Raw genomic sequence first — 24,921 nt, 5'->3', positions numbered from 1 at the left:
ATCTACTAAGTTGGCTAGAAGCACCTCTGAAAATGTCTATTACACATTTTCACAGTTCTTACCCAGCTATTTGGTGCTCTAGAACTGCACCGATGGCTGGCCCTGTATACTATGGAGTGGTTACTGCAAAGCTTCAGGCCGTGTTGTCTACAGCTCTGCAGGAACCCCAGCATAGCTTTAAAGCGGTGTTAAACCCAAATCCAAAAATGTAATGTATTGCAGCTTACCAATCATCAGATATGGTGGCAACATCAGAATTTTCTAAGCCTGTAGACTTTAACTTACACATTAGCTATGTGTGGGAAATTCTTTTGTAAAATTTAAGTATGTTACATTCACAGCCACTCTTGTTTTTGATGTTTTTGCTTACCTCCTTATAAAAAGAAATTAGGTTTGTTTGACAACTTCAGCCTTTCCTGAATTCTTGCTATTGCCTAAAATATTATTTTCTAGCAAAAACTCTTCTATTTTGTCTTATAATAAACTGGCAAGTATCTTCTCGACTATAGAAGTTAAACTAACTGGTCTGTAGTTACTAGGTAAAGGCTTTAAAAATTAGAAACATTGGTTTAGAAATACCAGAGCTTAACTCTTAGTTGAACCGTGGGGGTCTAAGTCATGTGGTCTAGGTGCTTTGATCAACATTATTTAGTCTAAGTGTTTCTGGACCATATTTTTGAGCCATTGTGGATCATTTGGGGATATGTCAATGCTATCCCCATTAACCACTTTACGACCAGCCGCCGCAGATGTACTTCGGCAGGCTGGCTCGTACAGGCAAAGCCCCGTACATGTATGGCGCTCGTTCTCGGGGCCCTAGGACGCACTCCCGCGTGCCCCCGGCCCCGCCAATGGTCTAATTTGGTTCAGAACCGATCAGTCATCAGGTCCAGGCCAATGATTTTTGGCCTGGACCTGCTGATCGGTCCTGACACATCACAGACCGACCTGTGCCTGTGAACTGTAAACACAGGCACAGAAATTACGCTCTCTCTCCTTCCAAAATCCTTTTTGGATTAATCGAGAGAAGATCAAAACGTGAGTACTGCACCAAGCACACCCACACACACGTAGACAGGCACATTTAACCCCCCGATCACCCCCCAGTTAACCCCCTGTCACATTGCACACTGTATACAGTATATAGCAGTTTTCTATATTTCTGTATTAGTGTGCCTTGTGACATCATTTAGCACTAACGACCGTTACTTTTAGGCTTAGGATACCCGCCACCCCCCCCAATAAAGATTTAACCCCCTGATCACCCCCAGTTAACTCCTCCCCCCCCTCCCCGTCACATTGCACACTATATACAGATAATATAGTGGTTTTCTGTATTCCTGTAGTAGTGTGATTGTGACTTCAGTTAGCGCTAGCGAGTTAGTTTCTGTACCAAGTAGGTTAAGGGTTCCCGCCACCCCTCCCAATAAAGATTTAACCCCCTGATCACCCCCAGTTAACCCCTACATCCCCCTGTCACATTGCACACTATAGACAGTATATAGCATTTGTCTATATTTCTGTAATAGTGGGACTTGGTTTAGCGCTTGCGACCGTTATTTTTAGGCGTAGGATACCCCCCAATAATGATTTAACCCCCTGATCCCCCCTGATCACCCCCAGTTAACCCCTTCACCCCCTGTCACATCACACACTATACTATTTCTGTATTAGTGTGATTGTGACTTCAGTTAGCACTAGCGAGTTAGTTTCTGTCCCAAGTAGGCTTAGGATACCCGCCACCTCCCCAATAAAGATTTAACCCCTGATCACCCCCAGTTAACCCCTTCATTGCCCTGTGACAGTGTCACTTTTATAGTTTACAGTTTTTTTTCTGATCATTATTATTAGTGTCACAGGTGACATTAGTTAGCGTTAGTCTAGGACAGCGCAGATCCCCGCCGCATAGTTAGAAATATTAGTTAACCCGTTGATTACCATATACACACACATACACCTCCATTACTAGTGTAGCAGGTTTTCCAGGCATTGGGCCTGATGTGGGTCTGCCATGGTTACCGGTGACACCTTCAGCCCATTGAAGCTGTATACCCAAGTGTGAGATTTGAGTCAAAGACCAGTCCGGCATCTTTGGTTTGTTTTGTTTATTTTATATTAGGGATGGGAGAAGGAAATGAGTGGGATACTCCTCTGGCTCAACTAGTTACAAATGGGACACTTTGGAGGAAATATGTCTTTCAGCGCTGTCTTGACGCCGGCTGGATGCCGACCAATGCTTGCTGGCGCTTGAAAAATACTGACTTGCTGTATTATACTTGAACTTGACTTCTGAAACTCTGGTTAGCTCAAAAGTCCTGAACACTGCTCCCCCCAGTCCTTCCTGACTGAGGTAGCTTCTGTAACTGCTTCTGCAACTCTCAACACTGTACACCGCACGCTGTACACTTTAACTCTTCAGGGCCCAACCGCTGGCGCCACTCTATACTTCAGGGTCCTCTCACTAGGCACCCCCTCTATACTTCAGGGTCCTCTCACTAGGCACCCCCTCTATACTTCAGGGCCCACACACTGGCACCCCCTTTACACTTCAGGGTCAACACTGGCACCCCCTTTACACTTGCTCCTGTACCGGCTAGCCAGCTCCTGGATCCCTTTGACCTTCACCGTAGTGGTCCCCTCTCGCTAGGCAGAACCCCAGGGGCAGTTTGCAGTACTCATGAACTGGGAATGCTTTCCTGAAACTCGACCCCTCTTAGCTCCGCTGGTCCTCGACACACCAGATCCTCTCTGCAGCTCAACTCAGCCCTCTGTCCCCTCAGGCAAGCTGCCTGAGACACCCGATTCATCTGACAGGAGGAGAGACAGCTGTACTCTCCCTCCTGGGACTCTGCTTCCTGCCAAAGATGCTGCATCATGTGCTCCCCTAAAACTTATACCTACTCCTAAAATGCTGTGCGGCAGAATCTGCCTTTCTGGGGTAGATACAGGCCTGGGTGAACCACTGGCTGGATTTCCTCCACTGCCCAATGAGAACCCTCTCATTGAGTACAGTGGGGAGACTCCCCAGTCTCAACAGCCACACCTGGAAGACATGACATCCCAGCTGAAAATCATGGCCCTGCTGTTAGGCATCCAAGGCCCACTATACTTAACTTAGCACCTACCTTGTAAGGTGCTACACTAGTATAGTATCTGAACAGATCAATATCTTTGATCTGATCAGATCTATACTAGCGTCCCCAATAGTTTAGGGTTCCCAAAATGCAGCAATCGGTCACGACGCCTGCCAGCACCTGCATTTAGCCCCTCCTCCCAGCCCACCCCACCCCACCCAAGCAAGTGCAGTAATCAATAGATTACTGTCAGTTCCAAAAAACACAACACACAAAACCGCTGCGTTAACAGAGTCAGGCCTGATCCCTGCTGGCACTAGCAGTTTTTTTTGTAGCGTTTGAAATAGTCCTTGACAAGCCGGTGCTTTTTTACCTGTGAGTCACACTACTGTACCTGTAAATTTAGTGGCTAAAATGTCCAAACGGTGGTACAGTAGTGAAGAGGCCTACAGCATACTGACCATGTCAGATGAGAGCGATGGGGAAGCCTCACTGGCAGAATCACGGTCAGTATACAAGCCTGTAGACAGCAGTGGCTCCCTGACAGATAGCTCCGATGATGGATGGGTCCCTGCTAAGATCAGGTGTACCTGACCCCATTCTGGAGTTGCTGAGGTGCAGGAATTGCAGGGTGCTCGTATGGAGCAGAGTGTCGGTACTAGTGCTGCTCACACTTCTGGCGAACTGCCAAGCACCAGCGGCCTAGTACACCCTGGACCTAGACATACCAGCACTGCAGTATCACTTGGTAACGTGGCGAGTCCCATAAGTGCAGTTGAAGCTGGTGTGGTAGCTAGCAGGAGTAGTGGCCCGCAGCCACCGCAAATTCGAAGACAGGCTCATAGAGCCCAAAGTACCCTCCCTGAAGCGCTGGCATTTCCTAATTGGCAGCCCACTGATTCTACAGCGCCAATACTTCCCCCATTCACTGCCCAACCCGGAATTCACGTGGAAACAGCCAATTTTACTCCCCTTCTTTTTTTTGAGCTGTTTTTCACAGAAGATCTTTTCAGATCTATTGTGGACCAAAGCAATTTATATGCTGGTCAATTCATCGCCGCCAACCCAAATTCATTGCTTGCCAGACCATTCGTCTGGAAACCTATAACGGTTTCTGAGTTTAAAACCTTTCTGGGCTTTTCCCTTAACATGGGCATAACTAAAAGGAGTGAGTTGCGGTTATATTGGTCCACTAGCCCACTTCCCCATATGCGCGTGTTCTCTGCTTCCTTGTCCAGGGCGAGATACGAGCAAATTCTGCGGTTCATGTACTTTAACAACAATGAACTCTGTCGTCCTCGGGGAGACCCTGGATATGACTGGCTCCACAATATTCGGCCCCTCGTAAACCACTTCAATCAGCGGTTTGTTTACCCCCCAACAAGTTGTCTGCATTGGGGAGTCCCTGATTACGTTTACTGCCCGCCTTGCTATCAAGCAGTATCTCCCCAGCAAGCGTGCCAGATACGGGGTCAAGCTATATAAGCTGTGTGACAGGGTCACATGCTATACAGTTAGTTTCCGTGTTTATGAGGGTAAAGATAGCACTGTGGAGCCCCCAACTGCCCAGACTACATAGGGAGCAGTGGCAAGATAGTTTGGGACTTGGTGTCACCCTTATTCGGAAAGGGGTACCATTTGTACGTGGACAATTTTTATTCAAGCGTGCCACTTTTTTGTCATGTTCTTCAATTTTAAATTGGCGCATGTTGCTCCGTGCGACCTAATCGCTGGGGCTTCCCCCAACCGCTTGTAGATTCGCGTTTTAGTGGGGGGGAGAAAGCCTGCTTGAAAACGGACAAATTGCTTGCAGTGAAGTGGAGGGATACATGGAATGTTTTCGTTCTGTCCTCCCTTCACGCAGACATGACAGCCCAAATTCATACGGCAACTGGTGTTTTGGAGAAGCCCCTCTGTGTCCACAAATATAACATTAATATGAAAGGGGTGGACCTCAACGACCAGCTTTTGGTGCCGTACTTAGTTGCCCGTAAAGCCAGACGCTGGTACAAAAAAGTGTCTGTTTATTTATTCCAATTGGCTATGCTGAACGCTTTTGAGCTATACAAAGCATCAGGATGAACTGGATCCTTCCTAGAATTCCAGGAAGAGATCATCAGAGCCTACCTGTATCCAGGAGGTGCTCCTGCCCCACTTCCCCTACCAGATGCAGTGAGCCGGCTGCATGAGAGGCATTTTCCACATGTCCTCCCGAGTACCCCTGCCAAAAGAAACCCCCAAAGAAGATGTCATGTCTGTAGCAGGCGCGTATTTAGGCATAACACCCGTTATTATTGTCCCTTCTGTCCTGACCAACCTGGTCTCTGCATCGGGGAATGTTTCCAACGCTACCAAACACTAGTGGAGTATTAGCATAGGGTACAGCATGACACAGTCTAGGACACACTAACACAGGGTCTCGAAAGATGTTTGATGGCTATCGTCATTTTGAGAGAGCCTATGCTGGAATGTTGCAGTTGAGTTGAAGAAAAAAAAAATTTAAAATAAATTTACAAAAAAAAATATAAAATAAAAAAGCCAAAAATAGTTGTCGTTTGAGTTATTTTTCTGTTCTTACTCTGCTCTTCTACTTCTACTCTTCCTACTTTACTTTTACAGTACTTTGTTACGGTTTTTCATTGGTAACCATTTTTTACTTTTCAGGTACCAATGTAATCTTTTATTTCTATTCTATTGTTACCAGTTTGCCTTGCTGGTACACTCATCAGCTGCCACACTGATTTTATATATTCTGACACAAACAGCGTTTGCGCTCAGCATATATGGAAATCTCTGATGGCAGCGCTGTAGGAGGTGATTTCACCACCGCAGTTAAAAAACAATAGGTATACATGGAATTTGTCATGTATACCCATTAGAAAGTGGGTTGGATGTTTTGGGCAGCTAATGATCGGTGTACTACACATTTTCTGGCGGAGATTTCTGTTAGGTTCTCTTTTTTTCGTTCACCACAGGCTGCATGAAAAAAAAAAAAAAATACAATATATGCCAAACAAGGACCAGCAATGTACTGGTATGTTTCTGGACTTTGAGTGGTTATACCAGGATGATGCGTGCAGATTTATTCATCATCTTGGTATCGTTTTTTAAAGCCAGCAGAAGGCTTACATGGAAAAGCAATCCTAGCAGATAATTAGCCGCTAGTCTGCTTTTACAAGCAGTAGGAAGGGACTCCCCCCCTCCCGCCACCTTCTGCGTTTTTTCTCTGGCTCTCCTGTCCCACCGGTTAACCCGAGAGTGCAGCCGGTGGTTCAATTATCTAACCATAGAGCTGATTGGAGACAAGAGTGGCTCAAATCATCTCTATGGCCTAAGAAACCGTAAGCTATGAGCTGTTTCGCCAGAAATAAACAGTGCCATTGGGAAAGCATCTTATCACACCAATCTTGGTGTGGTTAGATGCTTTGAGGTCAGAGGAGAGATCTAGAGTCTAAAAGACCCCAATTTTTTTAAAAAAGAGTACCTGTCACTACAGATTGCTATCAAAAGGGATATATAAATTCACTGTGATAACAATAAAAATGATTTTAAAAAAATGAAAGGAAAGGTGTCAAAATAACATAAAAAAGCAAATAAAAAAAATCAAGCCCCCCCTGTCCCCCCGTGCTTGCGCGCAAAGGCTTGCGCAAGCGTTTGTCTAGTGTCATATGTAAACCGCAATTGCAGCATGCATGTGAGGTATCGCCCCAAACGCCAGGTCGAGGGCAGTAATTCTTGCAGTAGACCTCTTCTGTATGTCCAAAGTGGTAACCTGTAAAGACTTTTAAAAGTTTTTAAAAATGTACGTAGTTTGTTGCTGTTACACGGGTGTGCGCAATTTTAAAGCATGTCATGTTTGGTATCTATTTACTCGGGATAAGATCATCTTTTAAATTTTACCAAACAATTTGGAATTATATAGTGTATTTGTGCATCAAATTTTAAAACAATGTATTTTTTTCGCAGAAATTGCGTTTGGAAAATCTGTGCGCAAATACCGTGTGACAAAAAAATTTGCAACATCCACCATTTTCTTCTGTAGGGCCTCTGCTTTAAAAATATATATAATGTTTGGGGGTTCAAAGTAACTTTCTAGTAAAAAAAAAATATATTTTTTTCATGTAAACTATAAGTCACAGAAAAGGCTTGGTTTTCAAGTGGTTAGAAGATTGAGCATAAAATGCCAGGACAGTTTAAACACCCCCCAAATTTTTGGAAAGTGGACACCCAAAGCTATTTGCTGAGAGGCGTATTGAGTCCATGAAGTATTTTATATTTTGCCCTAAGTTTCGGGAAGGTGACAATTTGTTTTTTGTTTTGTTTTGTTTTTTTACACAAAGTTGTCACTAAATGATATATTGCTCACGCATGCCATGGGTATATGTGAAATGACACCCCAAAATACATTCTGCTGCTTCTCCTGAGTATAGGAATACCACATCTGTAAGATTTTTTGGGAGCCTAGCTGTGTACGGGACCCCGAAAACCAATCACCACCTTCAGGTTTTCTAATGGCGTAAATTGCTTATTTTACTTCTTCACTAACTATCACAGTTTTGAAGGCCATGAAATGCCAAGATAGCACAAACCCCCCCCCCCCCCCAAATGACCACTTTTCAAAAAGTAGACACCCCAGGGTATTTGCTAAGATGCATTGTGAGTATTTTGCAGCTCTCATTTATTTTGGAACCTGAAAATTCAAGATAGCACAATACCCCCCCCCCCCCAAATGACCCCATTTTGCAAAGTAGACACTCCAAGCTATTTGCTGAGAGGCATGGTAAGTCCATGGAATATTTTATATTTTGCCACAAGTTTCTGGAAAATTATTATTATTTTCTTTTTTTTTTTACACAAAGTTGTCACTAAATGATATATTGCTCACACATGCCATGGGTATATGTGAAATGACACCCCAAAATACATTCTGCTGCTTCTCCTGAGTATGGGGATACCCCATGTGTGAGACTTTTTGGCAGTCTAGCCACGTACAAGGACCCCGAAAACCAATCACCGCCTTCAGGCTTTCTAAGGGCGTAAATTGTTGATTTCACTCCTCACTACCTATCACAGTTTTGAAGGCCATGAAATGCCAAGATAGCACAAAACCCCCCCAAATGACCACTTTTCGAAAAGTAGACACCCCAGGGTATTTGCTAAGATGCATGGTGAGTATTTTGCAGCTCTCATTAATTTTGGAAAATTAAGAAAAAAAGGAAATCTGCAAAACACTCAACATGCCTCTCTGCAAATAGCTTAGGGTGTCTACTTTCCAAAAAGGGGTAATTTGGGGGGTGGTCTACTTTCCAAAAAGGGGTCATCAGTTAAAGTCACACAGTGCCAAGTTGAAAAAAGTGGTCTGGTCATTGAGCAGCAAAATCCTCCGGTCTAAAAGTGGGTAAGGACTCAAGCTCCCCCATTTTCCTTAGTATACACAGAGCTGAAGAAGGTATTTAAATATATGTGTGCCACAGTCAGGGGTCAAGCATAGAGATCAATAGCTATAGCAGTAGAGAGGTTCCCACTGGCCAGCTGGTAAGTGCAGCATGTCACCTTGGTTGATGACACGGTGTTAGGACTAAGTTCGCCTGCTGGCTTCTGAAGTTCCATTGTTATATGGCCTAAATGGGTTGTCTGTGTGAGTTAAGATCCCTTCTGTTGTCTGTCCTAAGTTATTTTTGCAGCCAGCTGATCCTGTTATGCCAAGGCCAGGAGGTCCAGATATCCACTCTAAACACAAGAGCTACATCTTATATTATAGCCCCATTACTAAAGGTCCTCTGGGGAAGGGCAGAGTTAAAAATGAACCTTGTCCTGACCCAGGTGTTATTTCTGCGATCCCTGGCACATTTCGGGACCTGGGTTGGGTAACCAATGCCCTGGGTAGACCTGAGTGGCAGGTAAAAAGTAGAGCAGCCTCTAGCAACAGAATGAGAAAGTCCAGTTGTGATTGAAAACCCTGGCCTCAGGGTACCTGCAAGGATCAAGGACTCTGGAGGTAAAGTGTTACTAAACCCATGACTCAGTCTGTATATGCAGTAAAGCATGCTTGTTATACTCACTGTGGAACCTAAGGGGTTAATCCTCCACATTGTGTAAAAGGCTGTTTGATCCTGTCTTCTCTGATCCTCCCCTGGTTTTACTGTCCCCAATCCATCTCCTGGTAGTATAGAGCCCTACCTATGAGGCATTCTGCACATGCTCAGTTTGGTGTGTATTGCCAGAAAGTTTTTTTTTATTTGGGAGGGTGCATGTGATCAGTGCAGGGCCAATTAGCACTGTTCAGGCAGAGGATCAGGGGTCATGCAGCCTCATAGGACAGTTAGAGGAGATTGAAAAGTCAATCTACAAGCTTGACCAGTGCTCAGTCGGACACTGATAGAAGTCACAAGACTGCTATATAACTCTAATGAGAAAAGGTATTTAGCAGTTTAAGTTTACTAAAATAATTATATTTCCATGCTCTGTGTACTGTGGGAGACCTGATATAGTAAATGCAGGGTGCTGGGTTTAGTAACACTAAGCACTCAGGTTGCTTTCAGTGTCTCAACACCATCTAGACGCAGGCTGCTTTAAAGAATGGTAAGCCTTCGATGTTGCACCTCTTTAGTGATCTGACTAGCAGGGAACCCAACCAGTTTTTGGACCCCGGCGACAAGGTACTCAGCCAGCCTCCAGGCACCAGCGGTGGGGTACCCAGCCAGCTTCGAGGCCCTGGAAGAGGGGTCCCCAGCCAGCTTCCAGACCCTGATGGTGGGGCACGATGGAGCATCTGTAGGCTGCTGTTAGGAAGGAGTTCACCTGCTAGTGGCACTCTGGGCCAAATGCTGCCATTTCAGTGTCCACCAGCAGGTGTCTCCCAGAAGCCAGCAGGCTTCAACTATCAGCACCACCTGATTTCAGCTGCCAGGTGGCTATTTAAATGCTGCTTCTACTAACACAGCTTGCGTCGCTGTTTTGATTGTCTCCTTGCTGCCAGATCCTTTTGTTCAAGTTATTTTGATTTCCTCCTTGCTGCAAAGTCTTTTGTTACTGTTATCCTCAGGGGCGGACTGACCAAACGGGCATTTAGGGCAATGCCCGGGGGCCCGGGACCAGTTGGGGGCCCCATGGCGCTCGCCATCTTACTATATTCAGGGAAGCTGTCAGCATGGTAGTGAAGCCGAGTAGAAGCCGATGGACTATTTGGTGTGAGCTGGAGCAGGCACGGGGCAGAGGAACACACAGCAGCTCTGTGCTCCGAGATTGTGTTACACTTTGAGCTATGGGAGAGTAAAAACAACATCTGATGTGGGAGTGCAGAGACAGTATTTCAGATTTGATGGACCAGCAAGCTGGAAGTAGAATTGAAAGTCGGTAAAGCTCACTGCTTTCTGTATGACCGCTCTGACTTGCTGACATCCATGGAAGAGCCCTGAGTGTTAACCATTGCTTATCTGCTGCAAAGAAATGCTACACTGCTGCTATCCTCTGTTCTTGCATTAAAGCATATGTAAAGTGAAATTGCCTCTGCTCACTGATTTTCTTACACTGAGCGCAAAAAGCTGACTTGCTATATGCTTGCTGACAGAGGCGTAACTAGAACTTTCAGGGCCCCAGTGCAAGAACCCATGGGGCCCCCCTGACCCCCAGCCTGGGCCCATCCCACTGATCCCTGAGGCCATTTGCTCCCATTTCAGGTTTCATTATTACAATCCAACAGTAGGACCTTTTCACATGTTCTGTAGCGGATCTCCTTCCCTTCTGTTTTGGTCCCCCCCACGGTAGCAAAACACCAGAGCCTGCTCGCATATGCGATCTTTGCAACCCTGGTAGTGTCAGTCAGTAGGGCAATGGATCATGTCAGTAAGGCCGTGGACTGTGTCAGTAGAGCAGTGGATGGTGTCAGTAAAGCAGTGGATAGTGTCAGTAGAGCAGTGGATAGTGTCAGTAGAGCAGTGGTCAGTGTCAGTAGAGCAGTGGACGGTGTCAGTAGAGCAGTGGACGGTGTCAGTAGGGCAGTGGACGGTGTCAGTAGAGCAGTGGACGGTGTCAGTAGAGCAGTGGATGTGTCAGTAGGGCAGTGGATGGTGTCAGTAGGGCAGTAGATGGTGTCAGTAGGGCAGTGGATGGAGTCAGTAGGGCAGTGGACGGTGTTAGTAGAGCAGTGGACGGTGTCAGTAGTGCAGTGGACGGTGTCAATAGAGCAGTGGACGGTGTCAGTAGGGCAGTGGACGGTGTCAGTAGGGCAGTAGACGGTGTCAGTAGGGCAGTGGATGGGGTCAGTAGTCTTTTATTTTTGTTAATTTTTTTACCAATTTATTTTATTATTTTGTTTTACAATTTTATTTTTTTTATTACTTCATACAACTTTTTTTAGGAGCCCAGTTGGGAGGCTTTGGTGATATACCAGGGTTCTAAACAGACCTCTAATCTTTCACCTTGGAGAGAAAGAAAGAAAGAAAGAAAGAAAGAAGATTGAGGACACAGCCAGGGCTGGTGCAAGGATTCTAGACACCCTATGTGAAGCCACATTTTGCCGCCCCCTATTGGCTCTTCCCCTGACTCTACCCCCTTTTCCCTGCCCATGTATATGGTAGCAGGGGTGAAGATTTTTTTTTGTGGCGCCTCTCTACCTATTTCTTCAGCCGTGGTCCCCAGGCCTGCACCTGCTCTTCTGGGCCCAGACTAAAGACAAATAATGGCAACACCGGCTCGCTTCCTCGCGCCAGCTGTGGTCTGCAGGTATACAGACAAGCTACGGAGGTATACGGACAGGCTAGGGAAGTATAGGGTCAGGCTAGGGTAGTATACGGACAGGCTAGGGTAGTATACGGACAGGCTAGGGTAGTATACAGACAGGCTAGGGTAGTATACAGACAGGCTAGGGTAGTATACAGACAGGCTAGGGAGGTATACAGACAGGCTGGGGAGGTATGCGGACAGGCTGGGTTGGTATGCGGACAGGCTGGGGTGGTATGTGGACAGGCTGGGGTGGTATACGGACAGGCGGGGGATGTATACGGACAGGTTGGGGTGGTATGCGGACAGGCTGGGGATGTATACGGACAGGCTGGGGTGGTATACGGACAGGCTGGGGTGGTAAACGGACAGGCTGGGGTGGTAAACGGACAGGCTGGGGTGGTAAACGGACAGCCTGGGGATGTATACGGACAGGCTGGGGATGTATACGGACAAGCTGGGGTGGTATACGGACAGGCTGGGGATGTATACGGACAGGCTGGGGTAGTATACAGACAGGCTGGGGTAGTATACGGACAGGCTGGGGTAGTATACGGACAGGCTGGGGATGTATACGGACAGGCTGGGGATGTATACGGACAGGCTGGGGATGTATACGGTCAGGCTGGGGATGTATACGGACAGGCTGGGGTAGTATATGGACAGGCTGGGGTAGTATACGAAGGCTTCCCCTATGTTGTTCCATAATCAGAGTATATTCCTGTGGTCAGGGGATTTCTATGGTATTCTACATATAATAATAAACACACACACAGTTCCATGTTGGACTGTCACAACAAACAGTCAGGGGACTGCTTCTGCCAATCAGGTCCCCTCTGCCCTATGACCCCCCAGTACAGAGCCCGGAGGTACTTCTCCCCTCTGCCCCTCATCACCTCCCCTCCAGGCTAATCTCACCAGACAGGGCCCACTCACGTTCCATGAAGGAGGCTGCATCCCGGCCGCTTCCTTACTCTGTTCGGAGCTGACAGCACACAAGGTAGCAGCAGCCCGAAACTCGGATCACCTCTGCCAGCTCTCCACCCAATCATGCCCACAGCCCCGCCCCAACTGGTGAGCCACACCACCAACCTCCGCCTCTAATACCTAGCAACACACAGCTCTGGCAGCGTTTTGAAGAGGCGGCGGTGGGGCCGGGAGACGGAGTGTCACAGGAAATAGTACTGACCAGCAGTTCTTCTGCCCGGGGGGGGGGGGGGTAGCGCGGGGGTGGCGCCCCCGACTGATGTGCGCTCTAGGCCGGCGCCTGCCTTGCCTATAGGTAGCTCCAGCCCTGGACACAGCCCTCCTTACAGTTTAGCTGCTGCTAGACGGTGACACACTGCTTTTTTTATATTGCTGCTTTAAAGCATTTGTGAGTAGTGCAATTTGTACTGTAGGTGGGGCTTTGTGTGGGTGTGGCTTGGGTGTGGATGTGGACACAGGGGGGCCCATGATCTCCTATTGCCCGGGGGCCCCATGAGTTGTCAGTCCGCCCCTGGTTATCCTGCTGCTGAGCCATCTTGTAATCTGTACCCTGCTGCTTACTCCTGATCCTGGTTCCTGTACTCAGTCTTGATTCCTCCCTTCCTTGCATCCCTGGTATTCCCTGTTACCCTTGTCCCTCATTTTGTATATTTTTTTCTATATAGTCAGTTGTTAGGTCTTGTCTCTTGTTTCACTGCAAATAAATCTCACCCTAAAGATATATACATTGTTTAGTCTCAGTTTCCATGTGTAGCTACATGCATCTGGTCTCCCAGCTGCTGAAATCTGACACACAGCTCATCTGAGGTGCAGAACCTAAGCCCTAACTGGTGTTCACTAGAGCGTCCGATGGTGGAGATGAATATTGCTGCCTGCTAGTACCAGGTAACAGTCCTCAGGATCGCCCCACCAGGAGGTCAGCAAGCTAGGGTCCAGCAGCAGATTTAGCAGGTAGGAAACAAGCAGAAGCATAGTCAGTGAACAAGCCAAAGGTCGGTAACAACCTTATTGCTCGTATTAATGATGCAGCTCAGCATTGTTATCACCCTAATTGTATGTTTGTTATAATCAGATACCAGCATATACTAAATGTGCTTAGTTCTCAGAAACAAAGCCTAATGAATCTTTAGCATCAACAGAATCAACAAACATGACTGACCCTAAAAGTGTCCTTTCTCACACCATTTTGTCCATTGCTTTTTTGTGAAAGGATGATATCCAACAGTCCCCTAAACATTGAAATCTATAAACAATGCCCATTAAACAATTGCCCTCTGATGAAGCCACACGTGCGAGAAACATGTCAAGGTATTTGTTTTACAGCTACATTTTGTGATTGACAAAAAAATATTTTACCTGTCTCGGCTGGGCTGTTGGACCCAGACTGCTTATCCAGTAATAAGTTTATTACAAAAGCTAAGTACCAAAATGGCCTCAACCACCTCACATTATATAACTGCCACTCAGAACACACCCCTATCCCCATAGATAAAATACAAGTCTGACATTTGCCAGTTAGGCATACTATTCCTAATCAACCACTTCAATACTGGGCACTTTTACCCCCTTCCTGCCTAGGCCAATTTTCGGCTTGCAGTGCTGTCGCACTTAGAATGGCAATTGCGCAGTCATACACGCTGTACTCAAACTACATTTTTATCATTTTGTTCACATAAATATAGCTTTCTTTTGGCGTTTTTAATCACCACTGGGGTTTTTACTTTTTGCTAAATTAACAACAAAATCCTGAAAAATGAAAAAAAAACGCATTTTCTTTGTTTCTGTTATAAAATTTTGCAAATAAATATTCTTTCTGTATAAATTTAGGTCAAAGAGTATTCTGCTACATTTCTTTGGTGAAAATAACCTAAATTAGTGTAGATTATCTAGTCTGTGTGAAAGTTATAGAGTCCACAAACTATGGGATATATCTGAAAATTGATAAGTCCTGATGTACAGACTGATCTAATTTCTTGAGGCCGAAAATGTCAGGACAGTACAAATACCCCCCAGTGACCCCTTTTTTGGAAAGCAGTCAGTCAAGGGTATTTAGTAAGAGGCATGGCGAGTTTTTTGAAGTTGTAATTTTTGTCAGAAGTTTTTGAAAAATTACGAAATACAGTGTTATCCTATAACAGGTGTGACGGTATATATATATATATATATATATATATATATATATTGTGAGGGATTAGCTCGGTGGCGGGTGTGGATGACCCCTTGGGGGGTGCGTTTTCCCAGAGAGGTAGCCGACAAGTGCTTGCAAACAAACAGTGTGGTTTATTAAATGGTGTTTTCTTCACCAGGCTGTATGCAGCAAAACATCCAAAATAAAATAAACCAGAAAATAAATCCTTGCCTCTGTGGGCGGCTACCTTCTCACAACTGGAACCTGCCTAAGTGTCTGTCTCCAACCTACCGTCGGGCAGACTTCCTTGTCCTCCAGCGGACACTCAATAGTCCTTTTATAATACCTTCACAGGGCAACACAGTCCTTTGTTTCTTTCACATCAACAGTTCGTCTTCTCACCTTTGAGACGTATTCACCCTTGGTTACCGTCCCGGGCACACATCACTCCGGGGGGTCTTCTCCCAGGCCCACACATCCTGTCGGGAGGCACACGCTGACTGTCCTCCTGCTCCCAGCCCACATGGCTTCAGGATGCAGCTTCTGGAGGCAGCAAACAATAGGAATTTCTCTGAACAAATTATAGAGCCTTAACTCCCTCATTCTGAACAGGTGAAGGCCTTTCAACTTCCTGCTGGCTAGCTCTGTAGCCAACACCCTAAATTAATTAATGGACTTTCTAAATCAGGTAGAAATGTATCTCCTTCCTGTGACTACATTCCCAGATTTAGCTGACTTCCTGTTACATACCCCCCCCTCTTGTTTCAACCCTAGGGTTGGGACACAGATTTCCAGGCACGCATGTGTCAAGCACTGCTGACTCACTGATAAGCCTCCTATTATCCTCAAGCTTCCGGATGAAACTGTTTTGTCATCTTCATTGACGGATTTCTCATAAATGCCACACAGTTTGTCTCTCATCTCATATACACATTCTTCAACTGCATTTTTGGCATCATTTCGCTCCTTCTCGTTTCTGTCATCTTCATTGACAGCTTTCTCATAAATGTCAGACAGCTTGTCCCTCATAACCGTCTGTCCAATCCACCATGGAGGACCGTGATCCATAGGCAACTCAATTGGGCTAGTCTTAATGTCTTCAACATTCTTAAGACGCCTCTCTCTGCAATCCATAAATGTTTTCCACAAAACTTTGAGAACCTTTGCTTCACTAAGCTTTGTTCCAAGTAGGGACTCTTGACATCCCTCTGTGACTTGAGTTGCCTCTCCATACATCTGTACACAATCATTGACTTTTTGTTGTAAAAGGGAATGATCTTCCTTCTTGAGCTTTGCTTGCTCTAAGATGCTGTGCAGAGGATTTTCCAATTGAGACAACAGGCTGTCACACATTTCTTCAAAGTGACCCCTGTTCCTTTTCCCAGAGATATCAATATCATTCACCAAACATTTCATATTCATAGGCAGATCTGAAGCATTTGCACTCATCAACTTCTTAAACTTTTCGCCCTCCTGAGCGAGTCGCAGTAAAGGCCTACTATTTGATTTGATATTCAGTTTATATTTCTTGCCAAACTCTTCACAGAAGAAGCCAACCAGAACATCATCAACTTTCCTTCCACCAACATAGGGGTCAAAGGCAACAACACAGTTGAACCCAGCGATCTGGGTGGTATCCATTATAGACCTCCTCTCTGCATCAGTGAAGAAGCATGGAACTGCAACACATTCTTTTACAGGTTTCTTCAATGCACGTTCTGCTGAACTATTTGACCGCTCAAGGTCACCTAGTTCTTTTTCTCTATCTGAATTCCACATGGAATGCATCTCAAGATCACGATCAAACTTCTGCCACCCGTCTTTCACCAGTTCCATTTTGGAAACACTCCCTGAAAGGCACTTATTCATTTGCTTCACGTTTTCACCAACAGCCTTAGTTTTCTCCACTAGGTTTTCAGCCTGAACTGAGAAATCACCACATTTCTTACTCAGCTCCTTTGTTTGCTGAAGTTCTAATGATACATTTTCCAATGCTTGAAGTTTTTGAAGGAACGGTTTATTCCAAAGGGGTGATTCAAGCCACATGTCGTCACATTTCTGAGGCTCACTCAGGACAGACCCCAAAACACTGATCCTTTTAAAAACTGCATCAGGCACACTATCCCCTCTTTGGGACAGATCCTCTGTTGCCTGGAATTCCTCTTCCAGTTCCTGCAACGGAATCTTCATCTCTTCTACTTGCTGTTCTAAGGCTCGCTTAGACTTTTCTAGCTCCTGAACGCTTTTCACAACATCATCCTTGGAGCTGACCAATTCTTCCATTTCTGTACGCAGCTGTTTAACACTTTCTAGTTCAGCCTTACACTCTAGAGCTTCCTCCAAAGAGCGAGCCAAGAACAGGGCTTTGCTCTCGTTATCACGCACCTCCGTTTCTGCACGTGCGCGTTCTTCTGCATATTTTGCAGACACAGTCTTCTCTTCACCAAGCATCTGATCAAACTTCTTTTTCACATCTTCAACACACTGTAATGAACCAACGCTTTCTTCCATGCGTTTTTTCATATCCGCTATCTGAGCTTGCAATGTTGCGACTTGCTCTGATAGGTTTTTCTTTGCTTCCGCCTCCTCTTTTAATTGTTCCAGGAAGCCATTTTTCTCATCTTCCATTTGTTTGAGCTTTGTGCTAAAACTCAGCCTTTGACACCTCTCTTCCTGTAAGAGTTCCTGCGTGTCTTGCAGCTGCGATTCCAAGATAGAAAAATCTTCCGCAATTTCTCTAGATTTGCTGTCTGCTTGAGAAAGCTGATTTGTAACATTGTCCAACTCAACCTGCAGTCGGTTTGCCTTCTCTGACAGCTTAGTACACAATCGGTCACCTTCTGACACCTTGACTTGCGATTCCAGAAGCTGTGCCTCTACTTTTTCCCTCTTATGTTCACAATCTCCTTTTCCCTGCATAAGAGCCTTCACCTCATTGGCTAGCATCTGGGAATGAGAATGTAATTCTGCCACACAGGCTTCTTTCTCCTTTAACTGCTGCTGGACACGTTGGGCTTCCCCTTTCCAACTTTCACAGTCCGCACGCCATTCATTTACCACATTGCTCAAAGTAGTGAGCTCATACACAGTACTCAGTAATTTAGCCTCTCTTTCACTTTTCTCGTTGTCGCTGAGAGACAATGTCGTTTTCAGAGCGACATTCTGTTCCTGCGACTCCTGCAGGTCTATTTTTGTAGCTCCCAAAGACTGAAGACTTTTTTCCAGCTGATTACGCAACTCCAACATATCAGCCATACTTTGCTTCTGCAAAGTCTGAATTTCACTTTCCTTTTCCATGAGGATGGTATCTTTCTCCATTATAGTCTCTCTGCGTTTTTGCAACTCGACCAAAAGAAGAGCAGTGGATTCTTCCCACTGTAACACATGAGACTTGAGTAGTTCATTCATTTCCTGCAAGTTTCTATGCTCCATTTTAAGCAATTCCAAGGCTTGTTCCTTTTCTTCCATTTTCCGTTGCAAGGCATCCAACTCAGCCCTGCACACATACTCGGTTTCCTCCAAACCGATGGCCTCCATTGGCTGCTGGCGTCTCTGTTTCCAGCCTGCCATGCTCTCTTGATGAGCCTTTTGTTGAGCTGCAAAGCTCTGCTGAAAATCCGCATTTGCCTGCTGTTGAGCTGCATTTGCCTGCTGTTGAGCTGCATTTGATATAATCAGATGTTTCAACATCTCCTCCATTTTGAGTTTACTTTTCATCTGAGCACACTGCGTCTCCATAGCAGTTTCATCAGTGTTGCTAGGGACAACAACCTTCCTCTTTAGTAGACTCTCTTTAGGCATGGATGGGGCTGGTTCAGACGGTAACATCCCCTCCATCCATAGAATCCGGTCTCTCATTTCATCTATCTTTGCATTCTTCAGGCGTTTGGATCGCCCCATCTTCAATAACTCCACAAACAAATTTTTCACAGTCCAGCAAAAATTTTCAGACCACTGTCTCTTTAACACATGTAGTTTTTCTCTCTCTCTTGCAAGATCTCTTTTCCTGCACACACAGTTTGTGCAGTCACTTGCACCAGACACAACAAAGTTCATCAAATAATTTTGAGACCGCTGTCTCTTTAAAACACTTTTTTTTTTTTTTCTGTCAGGATCTTCTCTCCTGCACACATAGATTGTGCAATCTCATGCACCAGATAAAGTTCATCAAACATTTGCACTTCCTTGCAGGGATCTCTGCTTATGCCCACTGCATACCTCCACCATATGTGAGGGATTAGCTCGGTGGCGGGTGTGGATGACCCCTTGGGGGGTGCGTTTTCCCAGAGAGGTAGCCGACAAGTGCTTGCAAACAAACAGTGTGGTTTATTAAATGGTGTTTTCTTCACCAGGCTGTATGCAGCAAAACATCCAAAATAAAATAAACCAGAAAATAAATCCTTGCCTCTGTGGGCGGCTACCTTCTCACAACTGGAACCTGCCTAAGTGTCTGTCTCCAACCTACCGTCGGGCAGACTTCCTTGTCCTCCAGCGGACACTCAATAGTCCTTTTATAATACCTTCACAGGGCAACACAGTCCTTTGTTTCTTTCACATCAACAGTTCGTCTTCTCACCTTTGAGACGTATTCACCCTTGGTTACCGTCCCGGGCACACATCACTCCGGGGGGTCTTCTCCCAGGCCCACACATCCTGTCGGGAGGCACACGCTGACTGTCCTCCTGCTCCCAGCCCACATGGCTTCAGGATGCAGCTTCTGGAGGCAGCAAACAATAGGAATTTCTCTGAACAAATTATAGAGCCTTAACTCCCTCATTCTGAACAGGTGAAGGCCTTTCAACTTCCTGCTGGCTAGCTCTGTAGCCAACACCCTAAATTAATTAATGGACTTTCTAAATCAGGTAGAAATGTATCTCCTTCCTGTGACTACATTCCCAGATTTAGCTGACTTCCTGTTACAATATATATAAATAAAATGTAATTTTTTTATTACATTTTTTCTTTTAAAATTTTTTTTTTTTTTTTAAACTTAGTAACATTGTTCTACTCTGGGAAAGTGATCAGGCTTTTCTTTTTTTTTTTCACACATTATGTTTTCTTATAGCAATTAATTTTACTGAATGAAACTGATTCATTCAGTCTGTTTTGTTTTGATTAGCTGTGATTGGCCAGACCTAATCACGTGATACCAATGGACTGTGATTGGCCCTGTCTGTACCATGTGATCACACTGACCAATCAGTTGTATTCAATGGATGGCATGAGGTCACATGGTACCGGCAATGAGTTGGTACTCAGATCAGTCATCCGCCATGTCCTGTGGACGCGGCTGGTGACAGATTGCGCCGCTGCGTGACCCTGCGATCGGCGCATCCGGACAGAGTGTTATATGACGCCCAGTCAGGATAACTGAATCACCACCCAGACAATCTGCTATTGGCCGGGCAGGGGAGGAATTAAAACTGTCCTGCTGCTGGCCAATTAATTCCACAGCCAAATTGTACTGTTCTGTAACCCCACATACAGCTTTAAGGCATCAACCAAAATGTTATTTAGAGGATTGGTCAAAATTTTATGTAGCACTCAAAGCTGCATGCAAGGACCTTATCCCTCCTGTAAGAAAGCTAAAAAAATGTTTTGCAGTGGTACATGTCTCCCATGGCAGTGCCTAGCCCCATATACCATTTTTAATAGTAGCTTGTCTATTATCCCTAAAAATGGACAGAATGTAACAGGATTTGCCTACAATAGACTTCAAAGAGATTTGCATCTAAGATTGGGTTTGCCAAATTTATGAACACGATTCGCCAAAGCTTTGGCGAATCAAATCCAGGCAATTCACCCATTACTAGTTCTGACAGTTCCTTATTCTATCCAAACTTGAATAACAATGTTTTGGCATACTTGAAATAAAAAATGATACCCATTTGGCCTTGTTATATGTACATAAAAAAATAAAAATTAAGGTTGATACCAATGCTAAGCGGAATCGGTAATAAGGAGTACATACATATCTAGGTTATATATTTATGTGAAGGGGGTTCTGTTCTATTTTCATGTACATTAATATGTTATGGCTGTAACTTGTTTTATCTATGTAATTATAATAATAAAGAGGTATATATTATACCTAATGTGTGATGTGCAGATACTGCATAACACTTTCAAGCTGCTTATTTCGCCTTTTTCAGGTTTTCTTTAATGCCTGTGTCCTCATTGGAAAGCAGACAGATGCCCCAACGCTACCACACACTAAAAAAAGTTTTGTTTGAGGTTTGGCTTAAAGCAGGAAATATCAGCAATATATATATATATATATATATATATATATATATATATATATATATACTTTATATATATTTGCCTACAGTTCAGCTGTATTTTAAGGTGAAGATTAGTTGGCAATTTACACCAAATACAAATCCCTTATTTTCTCTGACAATTTCTAGCTGGATGTAAAGTTGTTGCTAGAACTGACAACAATGCTTCTCTGCAAATTGTTAAAGGGGCCACGTTCATCAGCAGCTGCATTGGAGCTAACAATTACATTTTTATAATTACAATTGTAAGGGTAGTTAATGCTTGAAATAAACTTTCAGACAGTTAACAGTAAATGGCTTCAAACATGCTTGGGACAAATGATCTATATAGATCCAAATTGCTCAGCAAAGAGGGTACAAATTGCTTGGAATTTCTGCAACAGACCTCATATTGCCTGCAATTCATTTGCAATTCATTTTTCCTAGCAACAAAAACATTAAAAGGAGAAATGTACTTTTGATATTTTGTGGTTTGTCTGAGATCATTATACATTTCTTACAGCTGCAGTTCTGCTGCATTTAACCTGCTTCTGCTGTTTATTCATTCCCACAGACTTGTATGGAGGAAAAGGCAAATTTAGCAAACAAATTCCCCTCGAATACTGGCCCTAAGAGGATGGCAAGAGGTCTAATACTTACAACGGTTTGCATGCTGTAAGGCGAAATGAAAGCTGAATGCAGAGAAGAACAGGAAGAAAGGAGAAATATCGACTCATGATCATCAGTGGAGTTCCACGAGAAATGTATTATCTACTTTCAAAACTGCTTTTATTTAGCGGTCAAGCCTAAGAGAGCAAAAGTCAGGACTAGTTTGCGTAATTATTTACACATTTTTAACAGACAAGAAATCACATGATTTCTAATTCTACTGGCCAACCTTTAGCCAAGGTCTGTTTACAGTGTAAATAAATTAAAAATAGTAAAGTATTTTTTAACCACCTCCCACCCACCATATTGTAAAATGACGGCGGAGCAGTGCGGCTCTCGTGCTGGGTCGATGTCATATGACGGCGGCCCATTCGCACGATTGGTAGTGCGCAGCGCGGCAATGTCAGCGTGTCCTCAGGACACAGCTCACCACCGACAGGATCGCCCGTGATCAGGGGCGGACTGACAACTCATGGGGCCCCCGAGGCAATAAGAGATCATGGGGCCTCCTGTGTCCCCGTCCACACTAAAGCCTTACCTACACAAAGCCCCGCCTACATCTTGCACTGTCCATATTACATTTGTTAGTAACAGAATTTCTCTACAGTGTGTTTAAAATAAATGTTTATTATAGAAAATAAAGAAAAAAAAAACTTATATTAAATAAAGTGCAACAAAGGTACATTTCCAAAATTAGGGTTTTCATAAATTAACACAATATAAAAGGTGCAACAAATGTTTTCTTTGCTAAACAGTGCTCCTTACCATTAAGACCAGTTATAGGTGGAGGCGGTGACCACTTTTTGCATTATCGTTGATATCTATATTGAGCCAGGCAACGCACTGACATCTTTGCCGCCATTGTGTGATGGGCTGGGTGTTTAGTGTGACCCTGTGCCTTTAAGGAGGGGTGGGCTCCCTCTAGTCACCTGTCCTCCATCTATCCCATTAGATGCATGTGCACTCACTGTAGAGACTCTTTAAATTGTACAGTTAGGGACTGCAGATTACAGGGTGCCTTGCCAGGGCCTGCAGCTTACGCATGTATTTGCAAATGTGTGCAACCAAACCCCTGTTTTAAACGCATACTGTTAGACAGGTCAATTCGGTTGGTCGCTGGCTGGTTGGTAAATTGTGACTGGAAATATCTTCGTTTTTTTTTTTTTTAAATAAAAAAAGACCACTAATGTAAGGAGACATTCTTCTCACTGACCATCAATGTAAGGAGACATTCTTCTCACTGACCACCAATGTTAGGAGACATTCTTCTCAATGACCTCCAATGTAAGGAGACCTTATTCTCACTAACCACCAATGTAAGGAGACATTCTTCTCACTGACCACCAATGTAAGGATATCTTCTTCTCACTGACCACCAATGTAAGGAGACCTTTTTCTCACTGTCCACCAATGTAAGGAGACCTTCTTCTCACTGTCCACCAATGTAAGGAGACCTTCTCATTGACCTCCAATGTAAGGAGACCTTCTCATTGACCTCCAATGTAAGGAGACCTTCTCATTGACCTCCAATGTAAGGAGACCTTCTCACTGACCACCAATGTAAGGAGACCTTCTTCTCACTGACCACCAATGTAAGGAGACCTTCTTCTCACTGCCCACCAATGTAAGGAGACCTTCTTCTCACTGTCCACCAATGTAAGGAGACCTTCTCACTGACCTCCAATGTAAGGAGACCTTCTTCTCACTGACCACCAATGTAAGGAGACCTTCTTCTCACTGACCACCAATGTAAGGAGACCTTCTTCTCACTGACCACCAATGTAAGGAGACCTTCTTCTCACTGACCACCAAGGTAAGGAGACCTTCTTCTCGCTGACCACCAAGGTAAGGAGACATTCTTCTCTCTGACCACCAGTGTAAGGAGACATTCTTCTCACTGACCTCCAATGTAAGGAGACATTCTTCTCACTGACCACCAATGTAAGGAGACATTCTTCTCACTGACCACCAATGTAAGGAGATATTCTTCTCACTGACCACCAATGAAGGGAGACATTCTTCTCACTGACCACAAATGAAGGGAGACATTCTTCTCACTGACCACCATAGAAGGGAGACATTCTTCTTACTGATCCCCAATGTAAGGAGACCTTCTTCTCACTGACCACCAATGTAAGGAGACCTTCTTCTCACTGACCACCAATGTAAGGAGACCTTCTTCTCACTGACCTTCAATGTAAGGAGACATTCTTCTCACTAACTGCCAATGCAAGGAGACATTCTTCTCACTGACCGCCAATGTAAGGAGACATTCTTCTCACTGACCACCAATGTAAGGAAACATTCTTCTCACTGACCACAAATGTAAGTAGACATTCTTCCAACTGACCACCAATTTAAGGGGCACTCTTCCCAATTTTTGTTTATTAAAAGTCTTGCAATCAATAAGCATAAAATCAATATACATAAATAAATATATACATATTTACCTGAAAAGGGAAAAAAAGACATAGCAAAATATGCTCTCAAATAAAGAATGACTTTACAGCAAAAGCAAAACTCACATCATGTACATATCATTACTGGGGAAAATAATCCTAGTAAGACTCACACCACCATACCAGACATCCAACCTGCGTGGTCAAGAAACAAAACCACCCCCATTATTCATGCAGCCCTTCTTCAAAAAGAAGATATTAACCAAAAAAAGCTAAGGGCGTGAAAGAAATAGCATAGGAAAAGAGCTCCTCACCCAGAGATGGATAGTTCACCAAAGGCAGGTCTGATATTCCTCCACGCCCTTATCCAAATCGCTCGAGGCTCCCTGCCCCTCTCAAGACCCCGAATCTTCCCAACCTCACGCAGAATATCGTACACCACCACCTCGACAGGGAGGACTTTCTTCCGCAGGGAATTCTGGCACTATGCATTCCAGGTGAAGTAACGGACAACCATACTAACTAGAAAAGTGTATCCAAATCAAAATCCCAGCGAGTCGGGAATGCCCCGTACACCCACTCCGCATAACTCATGCGATAGAGAAAGGGGATGCCTAGAGCCCTCCCCACCCTTTTATACACCTCTATGTTAAAGGGACACTGGAGCAAAAAGTGGTCCATAG

General features: G+C 44.7%; 1 protein-coding gene across 1 annotated transcript in view; it reads right to left on the bottom strand.

Annotated features, from left to right (window-relative positions):
- Window positions 1–21,952, bottom strand: part of LOC309555844 (complement C3-like) — a 362,933-nt gene extending 340,981 nt beyond the window's left edge. Inside the window, exon 1 of the mRNA XM_082258010.1 lies at window positions 21,831–21,952. Coding sequence (XP_082114136.1) covers window positions 21,831–21,913 — 83 coding nt within the window. The 5' untranslated portion in view covers window positions 21,914–21,952. The remainder of the gene's footprint in view (window positions 1–21,830) is intronic.
- Between the last annotated feature and the right edge of the window lie 2,969 nt (window positions 21,953–24,921).

This window comes from Pelophylax lessonae (genome assembly GCF_965119305.1).
Source record: "Pelophylax lessonae genome assembly, chromosome: 1".
NCBI lineage: Eukaryota > Metazoa > Chordata > Amphibia > Anura > Ranidae > Pelophylax > Pelophylax lessonae.
The sequence above is the reverse complement of the archived record's forward strand: the minus strand, read 5'-3'. Positions and strand labels throughout refer to the sequence as shown.